Source organism: Ammodytes marinus, assembly GCF_949987685.1.
Source record: "Ammodytes marinus genome assembly, chromosome: 13".
Taxonomy (NCBI): domain Eukaryota; kingdom Metazoa; phylum Chordata; class Actinopteri; order Uranoscopiformes; family Ammodytidae; genus Ammodytes; species Ammodytes marinus.
The window spans coordinates 3680696-3703964 of NC_137217.1; the positions used below are offsets into that span (position 1 = coordinate 3680696).

The 23269-nt window shown below is 39.5% G+C and overlaps 1 protein-coding gene across 1 annotated transcript in view; it reads right to left on the reverse strand.

Annotated features, from left to right (window-relative positions):
- ascc3 (activating signal cointegrator 1 complex subunit 3) overlaps window positions 1-23269 on the reverse strand; it is a 202833-nt gene that overhangs the window by 75731 nt on the left and 103833 nt on the right. Inside the window, exons 15-18 of the mRNA XM_080039406.1 lie at window positions 9352-9543; window positions 5913-6137; window positions 2387-2506; window positions 963-1127 (exon numbers count right to left, since the gene is read on the reverse strand). Of these exons, the coding sequence (XP_079895532.1) occupies window positions 963-1127; window positions 2387-2506; window positions 5913-6137; window positions 9352-9543 (702 nt within the window). The remainder of the gene's footprint in view (window positions 1-962; window positions 1128-2386; window positions 2507-5912; window positions 6138-9351; window positions 9544-23269) is intronic.

Consider the following 23269-nt stretch of genomic DNA (forward strand, 5'->3'; position numbering starts at 1 on the left):
TAGCTGATGCATTGGGCTGGGATACTTGTTTTGACTCATAGTACAGGTATACAGGAATGTCTTAACTGTGTATTAACTGTGTTTGTGGTCTCGCCATCAGCTCTTAAACTATGCAATCAATACACCCTGGTTGTTTCTTCATTGGACAGCATTACATGACAGTAAAGAACAAAGTACAAACATGAAGCACTGATAGCCACACGACACTGACTTAAGACTTGATAACACACAGTGGACCAACACCAGCAGATGACATGGCACCACACATCATCACTGATCCAAATGAAATGCACAACAGGGGTGTTGGCACTGTGTGATTGAGCATATGACCCACTGATAATAGCTCTTGTATTTGCTGCGTTGCCCTGTTATAGTATCAGAGGGGCTCTGTTGTATTAACCGTGCTGCAGCGGTGCGTTCATTAACTCAGGACATGGGAGCTTCAGACTCAGTAGTACTGAGTTCAGACCTGTGTGCATTCCAGTACATCTGTTAGTTTTGAATAGTTTTTATCTTTTATATACAGTCTATGGTTTGTATAAGACATGGTCCTAGGTCCCACATTTTCAAAACTGATGAAAAGGTCTTTCTGCAAACTGTGTGTGCTGCCGTGTCTGAAGTTCCTGATTTTCCACGTGCAATTGAACGCAGCATGCATGCCTGGGCGAGTGTTGTCACTACCAGTGCCAACTGCTGTAGAGATACAGACTCTCTCTGTCTGTACTTCTCATAACTTCTGGTCACATAGTTGGATCAGAACACACAGAGAAAGCATTCTGCAGGTAAGATAATCTACTGACTTCATACAGTCAATAAGGTTCAGTAATGAAAGAAACTCTGGTCTGGAAGCGCCTGCAACTACATTTACATATACTAGAAAGGAGGGATAACAGCTTTGTAGTGATGTATGGTCTGGTATATGTACCTCTATGGTGTTGTATCTATAGAAGTGACTGGTTTACCTCTATGGTGTTGTATCTGATGTAGAAGTGACTGGCGGTGCGGCCCAGGTCAGTGGAGGCAAAGTAGCCTGTGCGCTCCTCAAAGCGGATCATCCTGGCTTTATCCAGCTTCCTGCCCGCTTCAACCACCAGCTCATTCCTGTACAGCAACAGGGACGGATCCATCTGGACACACAGGCAATGCTTAGTATGACAGCCCATTAAGTCTTAGTATGACAGCCCATTAAGTCTTAGTATGACAGGCCATTAAGTCCATTTCAAGAACATGGGATTACAATATTTAGACAAGTTAGTCAACAAGGTGCCTTTACTGACACTTTGCTTAAAGTCCAAAAGTCTTAGATAAATAATTATTCTAAAATGTCCATCAATGAACTCAAAATCATTGACTGTCAATCCACATCCCTTTTATATGATCTTATAAACTTACAACTGTATCTTGTCTGGCAGAAAAAACTTCAGAACTCTGGACATTTTTAACAAAATTCAGTAGGCTATTATTTATATTTAACAGGGTTGCAAAATTCCAGGAATTTTCAAAGTTGGAAACTTTCCATGGGAATTAACGGGAATTTGGGGAATAAACGGGAATTTACAAAATGTAAAGCAGCCCAAATGCACTACGGTAAATCATTCTAACTATGTTATGTCAGTCCTGGCAAACGTTCTAGAGTAAAAAGCTGTTTTTTCGACTAAGTTTTATAATATTTATGAACATTTAATTTCAAATTTATTGACACACCCAACTTGATATCATATATTGCTTTTTACTAGACCAAGTTTACAGAGACTTAAACAGTGATTTTAAATATAGTTGGGGAACATATATTTTAGCATAATCTTGACTAAAACAACCAGATTTCATGCAAGTACACTTGGCAAGCTGCACATAGCACACTGAGTACTGCAGGGGTACTGAGGCCACGCCCCCTATATGCACTGTGCATTCCTCCATCACATGGGGGGGTATTTTACTATATTTATTGAATGGGTTGGGTCAGACAGATGAGTAATATTTTACTCAACATTCATATTTTTGTTGTTCAGTGAAATTATAGTTTGTTCAAAAAACTATCGAAACTTGATAAACTTCTACTTTCAAATAAATCTGTTCAAATGTAATGTTTTTTATTGTATTAGTTTGCATGGATGTCTGCCTATGACCAAACATAATGTTTAGATGTATATTTGGATATGAAACAGATCATTTAAATGATCTCAATTTAGTTAATTCCTATAATTCCAAATTTTGAATATTCCCAAAGTTCCCGAACAAAAGTTCCCGTGGAATGTTTCTGAAAGTTTACCGGAAACTTTCCACCCACCCCTTTGCAACCCTAATATTTAATAATGATTGAAATAATATAAGCGGGGCTATGATCTTGGAAGGATAAACTGGCAGAATTACAATGGTGATAACCAACCTGATAAGCTTTGTGGTTGATGCCGTATGCCAGTGGGTTGGCCCTCATGCGGACATAGAGGTAGGTATAACTCAGCCACTTCACTGCCTCCTCCACATTGGTGACTGTCCCCAGAGCAACCTGAACACACACACAGAACAGAGAAACACTTCAATCACTGCAATCACTGGTCTCTGACACCATCTATTGGACACTGAAGGAAACTGCAGTCTCAACACAAACAGTCCCTGCGTTCCAGTCCCCATACTTTCTACTATTTAGTATGATAGAAAAAGATTTAGAATCTCCCTATTCTTGTGGTTGAGATTTTTTTGTGTTGAAATCAGCATGCTATTTGGGCAATTCTGACCCACAATCCAGTGTGGAAGTGACGTCACAATCGACAGAGTTTGTGTTTAAAAACAACTGGGGATGCGACGGATATAAAAGCAAGAGGCAAGATCAAGGAGAGTAAAAGTACTTCCCAATTGTAGCATACTGCATCCTAACTAGATTATTTTTATGATCAGATGTAGTATGCTAAATAGAAAAAAGAAAGAGTATGCGATTTGGAACGCAGCCCTCTCAGACTTCACAATGCTTTGCTGATGTAAACATGAGAAATAAAGAAATAATTATGAGTGGTGTGTAAAGAATAAAGGATGGTTATGTGATCAACAATTAGTTGGAAAATTAAAGCACCATTGTACTAGTCAAATGACTAATGCTGGGCTTACACTAGAGGACTATAAGACTTTGTAAAGACTGAAACCCTCTTACATCTAAAGACAATCAACTCACACCTGAAGACAACTAGTCATTAGTTTTCAGTCAGAGTGAGATTTTGAAAAGACACGGGATCTCATATTGCAAGACTACAATTAGATTCCTTTTGAGATTAATATTATTTCCGAAAACGCAATTGTGATTATTTAATAAAAAAAAGTTAATTCAATATTCAGAGCGGGGGTCTTCCTTTAGTTATTTGACTGTCTTTATTTGCTGATCTCGTCCCCCAATAACTTTAACTCCTAACCCTGAATTTGACGGTAAAGTGTTAAGGTTGAGCGGCTGTCAGCCTGGTTCTCCAGCCGAGACTGCCAGGAAAAAGTGTCCGAAATAAGTGCCTGCTCAGGCGGACACAGGTCGCGACTAATGCCGCTCCTCCTGCGTCGTGCTTGGTGCATGCGAGAATAATATTTCATCTGATGAATGACCAAATCATTACTTTTACCGGTGTTTCCCCCATAATATGTCTTAGTCAAGGGGGTCACTGGCCAGGGTCACAGGAGGCGCGGCGAAAATGTTGGGGGCACAATAGAAATAAACAACTGTTTATTTGAATACAGATGTGCAATTTTGTTTGCTATGTGCAGGTATAATTTTACAGACAGTACAAAACACAATTAAAGAAAACTTCTACTGTTTTGGTGCAATACTATGCAGACACACTAAATACAAATAGACCATACACTTGTGTAGGCACATCAAGTGCAAATTCAACTTTTTAAAGTTCCTTTATGGATGGGGGGCTGTGATTATTGTGGACAATAGGCCTACTGTGATGCGATAGCCTATAATTCATTAATGGTTATTATTAGCCTACTTGCTTGATTTCTTTTTAAATACAGGTCGTTTTGGATCATGTCTTTCCCAATTTAAAACATAAAAATAAAGCAGCATTGAAAATTCAGAAAATAAATCTTGTTGGCCTACACTAGCATGCTGTTCTACAAATAACTCAATAGTTGAAATAATAAATACAATGTGTTTTCCCCTTAAAATGTCTAAATGCATTTCAAAGACAGTAACAGTGTGGCACTTCTTTCAACTTACTGAAACTTGCAGGGGCCATCACTCTCATGTATTCATCAGACTTTTCTCTGCGCTGTCTGAGCTGATAGATAGTTTGTGTTGCCACAGTGATGTGGAGTCTTAAACTGTCCTAGCTTTGCCAGCACTTATTTCTGTACAGCTAAATATCCCCATAGAAACATCGCTGTGTTTATTTTTCGCCACCAGTTCAATTCAATGTCGGCTTGCTCCTGCTTACTCTCCCGCATACATGCCTTAGTCATGCGCAGGCCCCTGATCTCCTTGCAAGGGTCAGGGGCCTATCACGAGCCAGTCAATTATTTCTTTTTTTGGAATGTCATTGTTCAGGGCCTTCGAAGATTGGGGCCACACATTTAGCTTGTTAAAAAAATAAAAATAATGGGCCCCCCTCTGCCTTGGGCCCCCCCACGACTGTATCACTTTTCCCCCCAGTCCGTCGGCCCTGCGGATGACCACCATACACCAAACGACTGAGATTACGTGCGCACGCCACAACTCCAGCACGACTTCTGTGATTTCAGTCCGACATTGGAAGATTGTCTGCGACTCTCAAATCGCGTGAAAAGTCGTGTGGTGTAAGCCCAGCATTAGTCGACAGGGATAAAAAATCAATACAGATATAGACAGGTAATGCAGAGAGGCGGACATTCTGTTACCGACACAGGTCCGACACAGGACTTTGTGTAAAGTTTCAACCATTAATACATTCAATCTCTTGATCTCCACAACTTCCTTTTTTTCCAGAATAAAAATAAAAATAGAATTGAAGAAAAAGAAAAGCAAAACATTAAGGCCGTATCTCACTGGGCTGCGACTGTCTTGAAACGTTCGCGGAGGTCTCAATTTCGAGTCGCAGAGCCTCGCAGTCCTGTCGCTTGAATTTTGAACATGTTAAAAAAATGTGTGTGACAAATCTTCTCTCAAAATAGTCTCAGAGTGGTCACAGGTGTGTCGCACGTGTCGCAAATCCTTCTCAATTTAGCCACCACGAGTCAGAAAGTGAGAGAAGTGTGAGACAACTTTACGAGGGTTCGGCGACATATGAAACTAAATTGCGACTGATTTGAGACATAAATGAGACTGACACTCCGTTAGTGCGACACTCACCAGACGTTCACAAGACATAAATGCGAGCTCCAGGCAAGTTTTGCCCAGAACATTCACAAACGTGTCGTAAGTACCAACTCAGTGAGATTGCAAGTGAAAATTGTCGTAATTCGCATATTTTCTCGCAATTTTGTGTCTCCAACTTGTCGCAAACAGTCGCAGCCCAGTGAGATAAGGCTTTAGTACCTTTGGTGCCCAACCAGGCTTGTGTGGAGCTTTCATTCTTTTAATTGCTTTCTTTGAATACATTTCCTCGCCTCATTTAAAATAGTAAGTCTCAATGTCTAATTTTTTTGACCTGTATGTTATTATTTGTCTATTCTTTTTCATAAAATGTAGTTTTAGTTTTATTTTCTATTCTACATTTTATCGTTATTGAATTTTAACACACACACACACACACACACACACACACACACACACACACACACACACACACACACACACACACACACACACACACACACACACACACACACACACACACACACACTTCTCTTTCCATGTGAACAATACATTTCTTGTATTTTATGATGTATCGCTTTATATTTGTACGATCTGTGAAAAAAAATCAATAAAACTACTTTAAAGAAAGCCCACTGACCTCAGCATTGAGGTTGTCTGCCAGGCTGTCGAGGAACTGGCTCTCTATGGGGTTCTGCTGTGTGAGCAGGGTGAGGTAGTGGCTGAGCTTGTCATGTGTGGTGATGATGGTTCCCTCTCCGAACTTGTCAAACTGTGGCCGGCCCGCACGCCCAAAGATCTGCATCACATCCAGGATGCCCAGGTCCACCAGCGTACCGCGCTTTGCATCGTAGATCTGGGTTCCCTGTTAGAACACACAAGAAGAGCAAATAACTAAGCCTGAATCATGTATAGGGGAGAACAGGGTTAGTTGTCACATTCATTATATCTCGCCACAAGAAGGCGCTGTATCTGAAATTTTGGTATGGAAATGTCCAGAATTGGGCGTTAATTACTTCTTTATTACAAAAAGTTGGAAAATTTCAAGCCAACACCATAAGCTTCAATTTAATGTAGGAATGACTATTAAAATATGTTTTGGTGATGAGCAATTCACACTAAAGTAAAAAGTGTGCCTACCAACCCCGTTCTCCCCTACACAATGGTTAGTGTAGGAATAATAGGCATTCTAGATATCCTAAACTAGACTGAAACATTCTAACACACACACTGAGGCTACTGTTACTATATGTAATGTCAAGGTTACCATATTAAATAAGTTTGTGCATTTAATGTTATAGTTAGTGAAGGTATCATTCCTACCAGTGGCTTGATCATAGTTTTATGACAATACAGTTTGGATTTAGCATCTCAATATTGATATGATTAGTTGGTAAATAGAAACTTCTTCCTCTGTGCCACAGAGCGCCTCTGTTGTCCAAAAATATTAAAAAGATATCAGTGAGCAGGAGGTCTTTAGTCAGTTTTCTGGCTATAAACTTAACTTGAGTAAGAGCGAACTCTTTTCGATTAATAAAGAAGCTCTTAAACTTGATTATACAGCTCTCCCACTCAAAGTGATGACAGAGTTACCTTGGGGTATGTTTTACCAGAAATTTTAAAAACCTATTTAAATCGAACTTCCTCAAATTATTGGACCAGGCGAAGCAAATATTATCGAAGTGGTCTCCTCTGGCTTTCTCTCTTAAAGGCAGAATAAATTCAATTAAAATGACATTACTCCCAAAGTTCCTATATCTATTCCAATGTCTCCCCATCTTTCTCCCCAAATCCTTTTTTCAGGCCCTTGACTCTTTAATGATAAATTATATTTAGAATGGTAAACACCCTCGGTTACGGAAAGCTTTTCTTCAAAGACCCAAACAAACAGGCGGAATGGCCCTCCCTAATTTCTAATACTATTACTGGGCTGCTAATATCCGTTCTTTAGTGTATTGGGTGCATTTTCACCTTGACGACTCAGCCCCAGTCTGGGTAACAATGGAGTCCAGCGCTATTAGCCCATTGTCTCTATCTGCCCTCTTAAGCGCCGCACTTCCACTCTCTTCGGCTATTCCCAACAGTAGTCCCGTGATTAAGCACTCCCTTCGAATCTGGACCCAATTTAGGAAGAATTTTGGAATGCAGAATTTTTCACTTTTCAGCCCAATTGCAGCTAATCATTTGTTTACTCCCTCGACGGTGGATGGTGCATTCAAGATCTGGCATAAAAAAGGCTTAAAATGCATCGGTGATTTATTTATTAATGATCTATTTTTCCGATTTCTGCAAATCAGGCATTTTACGCAGAAGTTAATTCCCCAATTCCCTTATAAACCGCCAGCCAATCATGTCGATTTGTTTCTTTCTGTAAACCCCACATTAAAAGGCTCAATTTCTGTGTTTTTCAACCTTATTTCGAAGTTGCATAGCCCCTCATTAGCAGCTATAAGAACCCTGTGGGAGCAGGACCTAGGTTCTGCCTTCACAGATCACATGTGGGATTCAGTCCTGGATCGGATACACTCTACCTCCATGTGCCAGTAGTACATCGTATCCACATATCTAAAACTAAATTAGCTCGTATGTTCCCCGATGTAGACCCGACCTGTGATAGCTGTAAGAGCGCACCGGCATCACTCTTTCACATGTACTGGTTGTGTCCCACCTTGACTGAGTTCTGGACATCAGTTTTTCAAACAATTTCTGAAGTACTTCAGCATAAAATTGAGCCGAACCCTTTCACTTCAATTTTTGGCATTGCTCCAAATCCGGGCTTGCCTAAAGTGAAGCTGAAGGCACTGGCCTTCACCTCATTACTTGCTCGTAGGGTTATCTTACTCAAGTGGAAAGATCCTGCTCCTCCTTCCCACTCACATTGGATTAGAGACATTATTTCATGTATGAATTTAGAGAAAATACGTTATACTACCCAGGGATCCGAGAATAAATTTGACAGAATTTGGCGCCCCTTCCTAAATTATTTAAAAAAATCAACAACAACAATAGGAGAGCAGCTACCCCCTCCCCTCTTTTATTTAATTCAATTTTATTTCTTTATGTTTTTCGTTTCTTGGAGTGTGTATTTCGTTTCTGCCATTTCTAATGTTTTGTATTATTTTGTGTACTGACTTCTTAGGGCAGGATTGTGTGTGGTTGGGTGTGAGGGTGGGATGTGGGTGGGGTGTGTTCGGGGTAAAAAATGGGAAAAAAATGTTGTAACCCATTGTGCTGCAATTTCTTTGCAACTGACATTTAATAAAAAAACCTTTGAAAGAAAAGATATCAGTGAGCCACGTCATGTTTTTACCTATGGGAAACTTTTTAACACTTTAAGTTGAATTTATATTTTGTATAGTAAGTAAAATGTATTTATATAGCACTTTTCCCAGACAGGGTCCCAAAGTGCTTAGCAATGTGCATAGAAAATAAAAGCATAGTAAAAAACATGTCAAATGATAAAATCAATTTAAAAACTAAACTAAAAAAAACACAACAGATAAAATTAGCAACATGTTAAAGACAGAAGTTACCCAAATGCTAGCCTAAACAAGTGAGTCTTCAATTGACCCTGTCAGGGCAGTTACTTACTTGATTTAAAGGAATACTTCACCTATACAGAACCAGCGTTCTATCATTATGAAATCGCTGTTATAATATAATGAATGAGGTTTTTGTTCCCTCAGTCTTCCTTCAGTCTTCCCTTGGCCCAGCTGTCCTGTTAATCCTAACCCTACATTTTACCATGTGTGACATCACACATGGGAAAATGTTGGGTTAGACAGTGAGACCAAAAAACACTCTGTCTGCATTTTCTCAGGCTAGGATGAACTGATTTCTAAAAAAATTGCACTTTTATACTGCATAGGATCTTAGAGCTCAATACACCTTCTTATTTCCACCGGTGAAGTATGTCTTTAAGGAAATACAAAGCAAGACAACCGAAATGCAGAGAAAGAAAGAAAGAAAGAAAGAAAGAAAGAAAGAAAGAAAGAAAGAAAGAAAGAAAGAAAGAAAGCAAAGCAAAGCAAAGCAAAGCAAAGCAAAGCAAAGCAAAGACAGTGAAGGCTTGTCCTAACCTTGATGATGACAGCGTGTGCGGGCAGGTTGACTCCCCAGGCCAGCGTGGCAGTAGAGATGAGCACCTTGATGTAACCCCTGGAGAACATGCTCTCCATCAGGCTGCGGTCAGAGCGCAGCATGCCGGCATGGTGGATCCCAAAGCCTTCTGGGAACATCTCCTTCATCTCCTTGTTCCTGGAGCGCTGGATCTGAAGGACGGGAGAGAAATAAGTTAAAGGAATACTTCACCAATACTGAACCGGCGTTCTATCATTATAAAATCACTATAATAATATAATGAATGAGGTTTTTCTTCCCTCAGTCTTCCCTTGGCCCAGCTGTCCTGTTTATCCCTACCCTACGTGTGATGTCAGCTGAATCCAATATAAACAGCAGGCAAACTGGTGCACAACAACACTGTTGGAGTCTGTGTGGGAGCATGCAAGCCCAACACACACATCTTTTTTTCCGGAAAAGTACAAAGTTATATTGAGAAAAAGGTGAATACAGTTGTTAAAAACATTTTGGGAGGGGGCGCACTTGGTTTAGTGGTTAGAGCCCAGGGGCCGGTTTCCCAAAGCCTTCGTAGAGCCTTCTTAACGCTACGTCATTCGTAACCCCTACGTAGAGTTCCTACTTAACATTTCGCCTGTTTCCCGAAACGTTCTTTGCTACGAATCTCTTTCGTACGTCCTACGTTGGTAAGGTTGGTCTGGAGCGCCCGCAGAGCCTTCTTAGCTCTACCGTAGGGATGTTTCAGCTCTCATTTGTGTCATTTAACTAATAAATCTGACTGTATTTCATATCAAACCGACACAGCGATGACTGTATTAAATAACAAACTGTTAAAAACGATAACTGTATATAGCGTACATATCACATTTAAAGTAAGCTATATATGTTAGCAGAATACCATTCACTCTGATTCACAAAGTGTTCAAACTATAAGTAGCCTACATAGTCATCTAACTGACTTGACAATCAGCATTAACTGATTGGATGCGATGTCCGTCAATATGAAAATAGGCTACTTTATACGTGATACACTACAGCCTACAGTCGGATCGTTTTTATCAGTTTGATATTTAATACAGTCATCGCTGTGTCCCTTTGATATGAAATACAGTCAGATTTATAAGTTTAATGACAAGTGAAGTCCCTGCGATCGCTGTGGCATCGCCAGAGATAGGCTTGGCTACTACAGACCCCCACATATCCTTCCGTAAGCACCATGCGTAAAACGGACACGAGTGACATCCCTGTTGCGCATGGAACTGCCACAAGTCATTCATGAAGAAAATAATTGCTGGAAACAATCTTAATCTCCTCCGCTGTTTCTATATTTTTCTATAGCCTAGGCTACCTTTTTTAAATCAGTAGGCCTATAGGCTATGGTAATACGTTCGACCAAGGTTAACACTAGAACCATCGCATTGTGTTCCACACACTGCGGAGCTGTCAGCTGAGCCGGCTCAGCTGACAGCAGAGTGCGTCGGATTCTCCGCCTCAAAACATGTAAACGTGTGAAAAAATTAATGAATAATCAATTAAAGCTTACCTTAAAATAAGTGTGCCATGTTACTGTTTATTGTATTTAGGATTTTAGCTCATTTGGACGCTGTTTGGGCCGTCTGTTTTTATTGATATAGGCCATTGGCGATATTCTACTTTCAGTTTCCTTACTGACCCACCACGAAACGTGATTATTGTTCTTAAAGATACTTAGATTATAAAGCAAGAGGTGTTAAATAAATGTTTTGGCTTAGAAGGATTTCTAGTAATCTTTTATTCGCAAAGACTTGTCATGCAGCTTCGCATGAAATAAGCAGGAAATGGAAAATCGAACTCTGAGCCATCGATTTCAGCACTGGACAGCGCCGTGTACGAGCCACGTAGGGACTGTTTCTTAAGAAGACTCTTAAGAGACCGTTCGGGAACCACGACTACAGAGGTAAACAACTTTGGTAAGTCATAACGTAGGAGTCTTCGTAGCGCGCTAAGAGATGACGTTATCGGGAAACCGGCCCCAGTTTGTTCTCTGAATGTCATTCCCCTCTCTGCCCCATTTCATCTCTGTCTCTACAAACTGCCTGATAAAAAAAGAGCAAACAATTCCAAAACAGTATCTAAAAAGAACCATTTTGGGATATGAAATCCCAAATACCCTTTGAGTTGCAGCGAGTAAGAAAGATGTTACAATAAAGTGGATTCATGTAAAAATGCCCCAGTATAGGAATTGAGGCTGGACACTGTACCATAGCATATCTTGTTATGGAAAAGCTGACATACCTTCTGAGTCAAAGAATAAATATGCAATACCACACCGACTAAATAAACACCCAATTTAAAATATTTGTACGAATATTGAAATATTCCCAAACAACTAGTCGTGATTTCATTTTATTTCACTGTATTTTGAGGCTCAGTCCTCTTCACAGCAGACAAGGGTTCGAAAAAACAGCCCGGGTCGTTCTCTGCATGTCATTCCCCTCTTTGCCCAATTTCAACTCTGTGTTTCCAAAACCAGTCTAATCAAGTAAAAAAAAAATGCCAACAAAATAACCGTAAATAAAAAAAAAATTGGTGAGAAAAAAATGGAAATAAATGTGTTTGTGTGGCTTATGAGGTAACTCAACTAGCACAGGGTTTCTGGGGCGATAGTTCAGCCCCAATGTAAGCAACAACAACACGATAAGAACAACTCAACACAACGCAGTCTACAACCAGTCAGTGCTTCAGACAGGACAGATGAATCAGCATCTATTTGACAGGAGCGAAACATTCATGATCAGCTTCAAAGGGTGTTTGGGTGAACTGTAACAGAATGCAAAGAGGTTCACTCACTGTACAATCCTCACACACACACACACACACACACACCCCCACACCAACACACACAGTCAGATTGAGTTGTGTGCTGCTGCTGGTGACTGACAGTAGGGCCGTGACCTGGCTGGGCTGCAGGGTGAGTCCTCATCACAGGCCTTTATCTCTCTCTGTGGTGCATCTAAATAGAGGTCAGGCCTCCTGTGCACAGCAGAGAGAAAGCCCATTACTGCCAGCAGTTTGTATGCCTCACATACACTGTCTGCCTGAATGGTCGGGCGGTTGCAATAACTGTCTGGACTGATATGCAAAACCTTGTGGATAAAAGCTGGAGGACTGAAATGTTAAGTTCCCAGCAGTGAAGCAAAGGTACTAGTTTCTGACTGAAAATTAGGTAAAATTACACACACAAAAACATCCAGCCTTTATCATTATTTAATACCAGAAAAGTACCTGCTGTACCATTGCTGTCAGGTAATGTGAGCCACTTTTCATATATGCCTCAGCAAGGAATACAATTGCCGAACGGTGAAAGTCCAGTGGTGGGCAATGCTTTAAAGAAGGTAAAGCTCCTAAGAAGATACCATATGGTACAAGGTCACCGTGACCTTTGACCACCAACATCTATTCAGTTCATCTCTGAGTCAGAATTGAGCTTTGTGCAATTTTGAAGACAATCCCTCAAAGCGTTCTTGAGTTATTGCGTTCACAATACATTTTGACTTCCAGAATGTTATCAGTTTGTATGCTAATCAAAGTGTGAGTTTGTGCCAAATTTGAGGAAAATCCCCTCAAAGTGTTCATGAGGCATCAGGTCATAGTCACCTTGACCTTTGACCTCCAAAATCTAATCATTTCATTCATCTCTAGTTCATTCTTCATTTAGAGTGGACATGTGTGCAAAGTTTGAAGAAAATCCCTCAAAGCGTTCATGAGATACCACACTCACAAGGATGGTCCGTACGTACAGTCAGTTACCATGGCCGCTGGAGCTTTGAGACGTCCATTTGATTCTTTCAGATGAACCAACCCGTACAAATGGCTCAGTAGAACGAAAAGCAATCCTGTAATGCTACATGTACAGCCTACATACAGGCTAGAACACCAGGGTAAACTGTTGGCTGGTAGGGGAGTCCACATGCAGGGGCCTGGGGGTTGTGCACTGTGCTGGTAATTGAAATGCTATGGCTGAGGCATTGCTTTGAGAGTGTCAGACTGTGTTCCAGCCAATGCGCCCAGACTCTAATAGGAGGTGAGTCAGTGCTGATGTCTGTGCTGCCATGGCTTGATTTGAGATGGCAGTGACCTAAGCTCTTGATCAGGTCCCATTAGGCCCTGCAGTCAGCTCACTCCAGTCCACAGACAGCCAGATGCCAGCTCCACTCATCCATCTACCAGGCCTCTGTGACTATGTAAAAAAAACATCAGCTAACACTATAGGGATGGGACCTATTCCAATCCAATATCAGTATCAGCTCAGATATGGATGCAATCTCCTTACAGCTCTGGAAAAAATTAAGAGACCACTCCAAATATTCAGTGTCTCTTTTTATACTCTTTACAGTAGAGGCCTATGTTTGAGTAAAATGAAAATTTAGATTTTTTAATATAAACTACTGATAACATTTCTACCAAATTCACAATAAAAATATTGTCATTAAGAGCATTTTCAATAAGTAATGTAAAGATGAAGATTGAAAAAAACAATTCGGACTGGTCTCTTAATTTTTTTCCGGGGCTGTATTTGATATCGTCTGACTGACAACTCCGATTCCACATATCGATCCAAATTTCCATAGTCTGTTAATACATAATTTTTTTAAATTATTTTAACTATGAAAGAAAATTGAAGTTTTAAGACCATAGCTGTGTGATTTAGCACACGTTAAAAATGTAGCAATTCAAAAGTTGAGTTCTGATGTTCTTCTGTATTCAAACCGTTCAAAGCAGTTCAGATAAAACTTTATGTATTTTTCTATATTTTTCGCTCCTTTTAAATTAGAATTGCTGTGTTGTTTAGGCCTTCCTAACCCTATACATAACATTACCACCAACAAAACATATTACAAGGATTATGGTATGGGACAGTATCGGCCGATCCAAAACCCAGATATCAAAATCGGATCGTACTAGCAAATAGTGTATTGGTGCATCTTTAGCTAACACCAGAGCTGAATAAATAAACTATTCTAGAGGTTGTCAAGCCTTCTCTTAGGACCACTAAATACAGGAAGGCGCATAGCTACCAACCGCTTTTACATTTCTGAAAATGTAATTCTAACACTCATACAGTGTAGAGGGGAGGGGGGAAGGAAGCCTTTTAGAATAGCAGTTTATTTGTGTGGCAAATTACAGTTAAGTTGTACGTTGTGTTAATTCCAAAACATTTTAGCGGAAAGATATCCGAGCTCTTGGGTGAAGAGCGGGTAGATGGATGGATTCAGCCTCACAGCATCACAAAGCAATATGCTCTCATGATCAGAAGCATTCATTTACTTAGTTAAATTGAGGCATGATGGATGGTTGTTGATTTGATTAAAGAGCCCTTGTTAGTCATAATGTTTGGGCTGTTAATGCTGGATGGAGCTGGATAGAGAGTGGGAGGATGAGTTTCCCACTCACTCACTCTACTCCACTTTTCTATTCTGATCTCCTGATATTCCATTCTGTTTTTAGCTTCATATAGGGGATGATACTTCCTACTGAACTTACAGCTTATTATTACCAGCAGTAGGGTTCGGAGGTATTAAGGTATTACCGTATACCGGGGTGTTAAAAAATAGCAACGGTATTCCTTTAATTACCGTGGATACCGTCAAAAATAAATTTGGTGGTGTGTAATGCCTGGTGCATGTTTATAATAAATGCCTTAAGAGAGAGTGTGTGTGTGTGTGTGTGTGTGTGTGTGTGTGTGTGTGTGTGTGTGTTTGTGTGTGTGTGTGTGTGTGTGTCCATGTCCAGCAGGAGCACCAATGCCTGTGTTTGAAGATAGTATGCCTGTATAGTATCTTTATTATAATGATGCAGCTTAAAAAACCTTACAAGTAAATGACATGCGTTCTCTTTCCTCCTTTAAAATGTTAATTGTGATGTGTTCAAGTGCTGTCATTAAAAATGAGTATTTGGGCGGAGGTAGCGTCATAGTGATTAGTTCAATGTAATCTTGTAAAATGTAGCAATAAGAAGCCTACACCAAAAGGTTACACCATATCTAAAATTTGGGGAAAGTTTTAAAATGTATTAAAGAATGGATTTCGCCCAACCCTAACCAGCAGTAAAAAACGTTATCACATTTTTGACAATTTAGGATGCTGTGTTTCATGAGACGTCAGATGCAGTAAAAACGAGCTCAGTCATAGTTGATCTGATTTTGCATTAAGAGGTTGTTCTCTGCCACTGCCATTGTGTATCCGACACTTTGCTATCTACACAGTGTGCAACATTTTTAGGCAAGTTGTATTTTTGAGGATTCATTTTATTATTGAACAACTACAATGCTCTCGGTCAATCCAAAATGTTAAAGAACCTAGACCTGAATGTTTACGAAAGTAAAAGTGAGGTTTTTGTCTTTCTTATGAGAATATATATATGTTTTGCTATTATTAGGCAACTATTAGTGTGCAGAATTATTATGCAACCAAATAAAAAAACGAAAATTTTCCCATCTCACTTGTTTATTTTCATCTGTTAAAGTGAGAATAATAAAACAACTCAAAATGTACAAATAAAAATTTCTGACATGTCAAAAAAAAAAATCAGTGACCAATATAGCCACCCTTCTTTTCAATAACTGTCACAAGCCTTTCATTCATGGAGTCTGTCAAATATATATATATATAATAATATATGACACTTGTTATCTTCTCACGACGTCCAAAACAGTGTGTCCTCAGAGAAGGTTTCAATCTTTCATATGCAATAAAACCTATTAAAAGTTTACTTTAATGATTAAAAATAGCTGTTTTCATCAAAAGCAACACTAAATAATCTCTCATATCAATAAAAACAGTTTTTCTACAACAAATTCCTGTTTTATAAGGATTCTAAGTGGTGGGACAACTTTACTGTAAGTCAACACCGTCAGACATTTCATTATGTAAAATGTAATAAAATCAGGCGAAATAAGGGGGAGCTGTCACTTTGAAGGACCTCTTGTCAAATTCTACCTCTGCAGAGTACATTAGAGTCAGACATGCTCTGATAAGTGTTGTAGTTTTAGAATATTTTACATTCCGAATCTTGAAAGTCCTTTGTCACAACCATGATATGACAACACCGACTTACAATTTCTGAAGAAGTTATTTGAAATGTTTTGATCATTTTATTTTCCTGAAGTAGTTCATATTAGCACCTAACATCAACAGAAAAACCAAATGGCTACTTGATAAATTCCATTTGTTAAGAAACGTTAAATATGTCAACACCGTAAAACAGGAAATCAGACGGAGTTGACATCTGACGGTGGTGATAGGCCAATGACGGTAAAAAAAAAAGCTGGGAGGTTGTGTCAAAGCTTAGCTCAGTAGCTTAGTATATGTTGGATACAAACATGTAATTTAATTTGCCGAAACATAGGGTTTGTATTTTTTCAACATTGCACCCTGTTTTGTCCCACTTCTCAAGAATCATCTGATATACATGTTCAATCTCTCTTCCCCAGATTCTGTGCCTCTAACATGCTTTAGATACCTAATGAAGTAGACATTTTTGTTTTCTTGAATGTCATCTGTGTAACACTTTAGTTGACTGCAGCTGTATGGCTTTTTCTCATGTGTGATGACCATATAGACAAAGAATACTGAACCTCTTGTAGGCAGCAGCCCAATATTACATTGTAACATCTAGTGAAATAGTCTTTTTGAATATATTCTGAAGCATGTGAATGTGATACTGCAAGTCCTCTTAAAACCATGTACCAGCATTTCCTTTCAGTCTAAATATAAGCACTTCCTTATACTTAGCTCATAACATGGGCCTCTTTGTAACATATACCAAGAGGTGAGGGTACGGAAAGAAAGTTCTTCTTTTAGTCAGCACATTCATACATCCTTTACATAATCAGCAAACGCATCCAGTATACTGTATCCATCCCATCTTTTAGCAGATATGGAAGAATGCTATTTGGCTAGTTAGCACCTAAAAGGAAAGCCACAACTATCTCATAGCCTGAGAGCATGCTATGCTCTGTTACTGAGGCACCACATGATCTGCTTTCATTGACGTCAGTAGCAAAGTATCCGTTAGCAGATATACTGTCACAAATGAGCTGTAAAAACCTGCGTTTGAAATGCTTCCAGAGGACATTTAACACTGCAAAGGAGACGTTAGGGAGCTGTGGTATAAAAACTGAGTATAGCACACAGCCGACACATACAGTGAATAGGCAGGGTAAAGTTTAATACTTGGGAGTGTGATCCGATTGGCCACTCCAGCATGCCTACCCCATTATCCTTAACCATCACTGACTGATGCAGGGCCGTAGTGTGGATACACCGGCTGATGCTTTGGTTTTAGATGTCTTACACATGAGAGTCAGACATTATTACATTTGGAAGGTTCCACTTTAGCTCTTTTGATGTTTTGAATGAAACATCTCAACGAATGACAGTACAATGCTTTTCCAGTGTGTGTGAGTGTGTGTGTGCGTGTGCGTGTGCGTGTGTGTGGTGTGGTGTGTGCTGCGTGCATTTGCGTGGACTTCATCCCAAAAGTCAATGGCCCATAGTAGCCAACCAATTCTAAAAAGTGTTGACACTCCACTAGCTATATCATTCCTTTGTTCTTGAAAATAGAGGGTTTGCCCATCAGAACATTTACCACACCATAGTTGTCCGTTTCAATGCTGATGAAGAAGCATATTAAAAAGTTAAATGGACTTACTATAATGTACTACCATGATTACAAATACAAGGCCGCTGCCTGAGGCAATGGGACTGCAGATGAGCTCTTGTTTTCAGATATAGTAAGACCGGATGAAGAGGTGCATCACTTTTCTTTTACACTGTCCAACTAGAGCTTTGGAAAAAAAATGAAAGACACCAATCCGAATTTCTCTTTAAATCGGCATCACTACTAGCCTGGCATCGACCGCCTACCTACTTCCACCCAATTTTCATTTCCCTACAGTAGTCAGTCTGGGTCCGCGGTATATTCGCGGGTTTTCTCCTGTAGATTTTTTACCGGTCCAATCAGCGAACAGAGGGAGTGGCTGGGAACAATGACGTGCGCCAGTTTCAGTTGCCGAAGCCAGCGCATGACATACGTCACGACGAACGTTATGCGATTGGTTGGCAGATCCAGAGTGGCACTGGGCACATCCAATAGTTTTAAACATCAACAGACACCCGCCTTCTAGAGAGTCTAAGTTTTTAAATTGAGCGATTCCAGACCTTCTGTACAAATGAAATGAAGTACGATGGTCTGGTAGGAACAGGCTACATCACTACATCAATTGATGTAAATGTTCTGTGTGACAATAATTTCATTTAGCATTCGAGAGAAAAGCTGTCGGTAGTATAAAAATACTGACAACTATCCCATTATAAAATAAAGCTATACAAAATTAAAATAAATAATAATAATACAAATTTTACTCAAACACATACAAATATAGTAAAAACCAGAGACAGTGATCATTTGGAGTGGTCTCTTGCAGCAGCCATGTTGTGTGAAACTGTGTGTTGTGTCACTCCAACAGCACCGTTGTCATTCCTTTTTTCCCAGCAGCCTTTGAGTCTGCAGCTCATTGTTGTTGATGAGAGCTGTGTGGGGAGAGCAGGTTGGCACGGTGACAGCTTGTCACGGATATCTGACACAATCAAAAAGGAACTGCTTTGCTGGACTAGACTAGTTTTTAAAAATAGCAGCAAAATGAAAAAAGCCAAACAGAGACATTAATGAGCCCGGGCTGGTGTTACTGTGGAGTCCCTGGAGGCTTCAGCGGCAGCAAGCGCTGTGTGTCTGTCTTGTCAAACAAAATGACATAAAAGGCTGAACACATCTAAAAGAGCACGGATATATGGAGACTTTAAAACAGAGAGATATGTCCACAGGAGAAAACAGTGAAGGTCTATCATTAGCTGTGTTGTCTAAGTGTTGTTCTTAACAGTACATCATACCATATAAAGAACACCTTCCCTTATTCTATTGCATTCTTACTTTAAAGGTGCACTATGTAACTTTGGGTCGGAAAAAGGTAAACATTTCTTAGGTATATTGTTCTAACTGAATAAAAATTTTACTCCCAGGAACATTTGAACCCTTGGAACACGGTTTGAAGTTAGAAAGCTTCCTTACTGTTTCACTGTTGTTGTTTACAGCAGCAGGGCCCACATGTTTGGTTTACAAACATATTCTAGTCTTACGTTTGGTGCCAGGTTCCTCAAAATAACTTTGTTTTGGATTTATGATGACAGAATGATTCTAGACTAAGAATTACAGAGTATAGTAAATGTGTTTTGTAAACTAACTCCCAGGTTCTGCAAATGTAAACAAAACCCTCCACTCTGAAACTGCATAGTGCACCTTTAACAAGACAAATCTTTCAGACAGAATGCCATGGATGATCATTGGAAGATGTTTATTCTCAGCCCCACAATAAGCCATGCTAAGTCTGTAATATATGTGTGTGTGTGTAGTGTACTAGTGGGACCACACGGTGTCTCTTCACCTCCACAGTAGAGTTTCATTGTTTCATATTGTGAAGATTGGATGTCAAACAATGAGGGAGATGGGGAGGATGGTAGAGGGTAGGTGGTCAGAGTTGGAGCAATTGTATGTCAAAGAGGCTTTTGGACAGGGCTGTACGCTTATTTTTTTAGGTGGTAGCACTGGTGCTAGCAATCAAACAAATTCAGAAATTTTCTGTTTGCACACACGCTAACTTAACTGCGGTAATGTAAAGAGAGCAGAGAGCCGTGTCCTTCCGGTTATTACCGTTGGTGAAGTTTATTAGACGCTAGAATAGCACCCTGATTTTTAGTGTTGAAATCAACGGTTTAATCGGCAATTCTGACCCACAATCCTCTGCAGCGGAAGTTACTTCACATCAACTGAGCCTCTGGGTGAAAACATAGCGATGAGACAGCTATACACGCAAAAAGGCAATATCAAGGAGCCATGTTAGGATGAAATAAAAAAGTTAAAGTATGTCCCAATTGCATGCCTTCTGCATGTAAACAACGTACTTTTTAATATCAGCTGTAGTATGTAGAATAGTAAAAAAGAAATGTGCGATTTGAACGCGGGCACTATTTCTATGTTGTCTACTATGTTTGAGGAATGATTGAAAACAAAATAATTAAATCACGTTCAGCAAAATCAAACGTGGACACAATAATTGAACAATGTATTATTATTTCTATATGTTTGTTTGATTTATCCGAAAAATGAGAGTGGCTCAAATGTGGTTCCCTCAAGGGATACAGTGTCATGTGTAACTGCTTCATTTTCAGTGAAAACGCTGTAATTACACATTATGTTATTTTACCTGTGTTGTGTTGAAATTTGAACAGTATTTTCTCATTACGTTATTTTTTTTTATATGTTTCTGACCAAACTCATTTGATAATTCTATATTGTATTGTCCTTTTAATGAGCGAGCCCTCTTGTCAAAAATCAAAAACAATGTCATAGCATGATGTAATGTCTGTAATAAGTTAACTTTCCTGTGAGTGTTTTTTCTTGTTCTGACCCTTAGGCAATCTAATCAATGACCAATAACACTGTCCGGATGTTAATTGTATATTGTAATAGGGGCACTGTTGAAGCATCATTTTCACTCTTGGCCCCTCACGCCCACACACACGGCTCTATGTAATACATAATTTAAATGTGTACACAGATGATCAAAAGGCCAGTACTATGTTTGTGTAAAATAGCCTCTCTTGGATATTTTTTAATTATTTTACTCAACAAGCCTTTTAAAAATCACTGGCTGAACAAAAATATTTTTTTAACAAGAATTGATTGGAGTGGGTGCATTAAGATATCTAAAGCCTTATTGACAGCCTCTCCAGTCCCCCCAAAGAGCAAGCCAATTAAAAAACATTACGAGAGAGAGAGAGAGAAAAATATAGTGGAATCACTTCTGACTTTTTAAGCTGGATAAATAAAACTCCAAATGATATGACTGACCTCAGAGGGTGCTTTTATTCTACCGCATATGCTTATTGGAGATTAAAAAAAAATCACCTATAAATATTAATGTAGGGGGCAATTTGCAGAGTGCAAATAGGCAGTGCATTATCTCTGTGTGGGCTTAACGAGTGGAATCAGCCTGGTGCCTCTACCTTCACCAGAGCAGGGCAGAGCCACAAAGACCAAGTGCTAATGGAGCAGATAGTACTTATTGTGTTGGGACACATTCAGGAGAGTTAACAGTAAATTAATGCATAACTAGTGCATATACAGTACAATTAATTCATGTCAATGTTCATATAAAGGTATAGTGAGAACATTTGCACAGTTACTAAAACACACTGTTTCAAATACTTCCCTAGCTATAAAACACATTTTTAGTCCCTACTCCTTTGTCCCCTATTCGTAGCCTTAGAAAGCATGAAGAGCGATCCGGTTTGTACATATATCCTATTTAAATAGAGGGAGGATTACACGAGCATCCATCATGCCTCAGCCTTAAGGGAACCAAAGGAAAGGTTAGTACATTTGTCACTCTGCCTTCAGTTGCAGGTCATTTAAATATGGGAGCTGAGTGACCATGCTCTGGGGGGGAATATAGCTCCGCCCCTGTGTATTCTCACAGCACACACAACATTAATTACACACACACATGCACAATCAGTGTCCCGTGCTTATTCCTATATATACAGTGCTGTTTGAAAGTTTGTGAACCCCTTGAGCATTTTGGAATTTTATTGTGTTAACCATTATTAATTCATTTGTATCAATACCAGTATTTTTTATATGAAATAACAGATGTTTGTTTATCAATTCAACATTTTTATTTTCCAGAAATCAATTGTTAAAACAGATAAAACAAATTATTTACCAACTGTTGTATCTGCAAAAGTTTGTGAACCCTGAGCTGCATTGCTTAAATCGAGCAGGTAAAAACAATCAGGTGGGCCAAACTGATTGATGAAATAGACCAATGTAATGAGAGATCTTTAGGGAAGAAATTGGGTGGCACAAGGTAAAACAAAGAAAAAAACAAGTCAGTTTAGGCTCACCAAAGTGAACCCATACAGATCAGACGTGCTAAAAGGGGAAAGAAATCTCAGAGGATCTCAGGAATAGAGTTGTGATGCTGCACATTTGTCTGGGGATAGCTATAAATTCATATAAAAAAGTTTGATCTCCATCGGTCCACCGTGAGGCAAATCATCTACAATGGAGAGCTTTAAGAATGACTTAACATCTGCCTAGAAGTAGACTTCCTTCAAAAATATCCTCAAGCGCCACAAGAAAAGTGATTTTTCTGGTAAAAGCCAACCAAACATTACATTTGGAGATTTGCAGACCATTTGCCACAATCGTTCTTCACTTGGGAGAAGGTTCTCTTGGTGGCAGGCAGAGTTGCGTTTTTGCCCAAACATGGTGGTTTTGGTTATGACCAAACAGTTACATTTTGGACTAATCTGTCCACAGAATAAGACTTCAGGTATCTCCAGGTGCTCTCTGGCAAAGTTGTGACAAGCAGTTTTGTTCTTTTCTGAGAGCAGAGGCTTCTTCAGCAACCCTCCCTCCTTATTGTGGAACCATGCACATCTGTCCCAGATGCTGCAAGAGAGCTGCAAATCACTAATGTAATGTTTGGGCTGGCTTTGGCTAGGAAGTCCACTTCTAGACAGATGTTCAGTCACTCTTAAAGCTCTCCATTTGTAGATGATCTGCCTCACAGTGGACCGATGGAGCTCAAACTTTTTTTTAAATTAATTTATAGCTGTTCCTAGACAAATGTGGAGCATCACAACTCTATTCCTGAGATCCTCTGAGATTGTTTTCCCTTTTGGCATGTCTGACCTGTATAGGTTCACTTTGATGAGCCTAAACTGACCTGGTTTGATCTCTGTTTTATCTAGTGCCACCCAATTTCTTCCCTAAAGATCTCTCATTACATTGGTCTATTTCATCACTCGATTTGGCCCA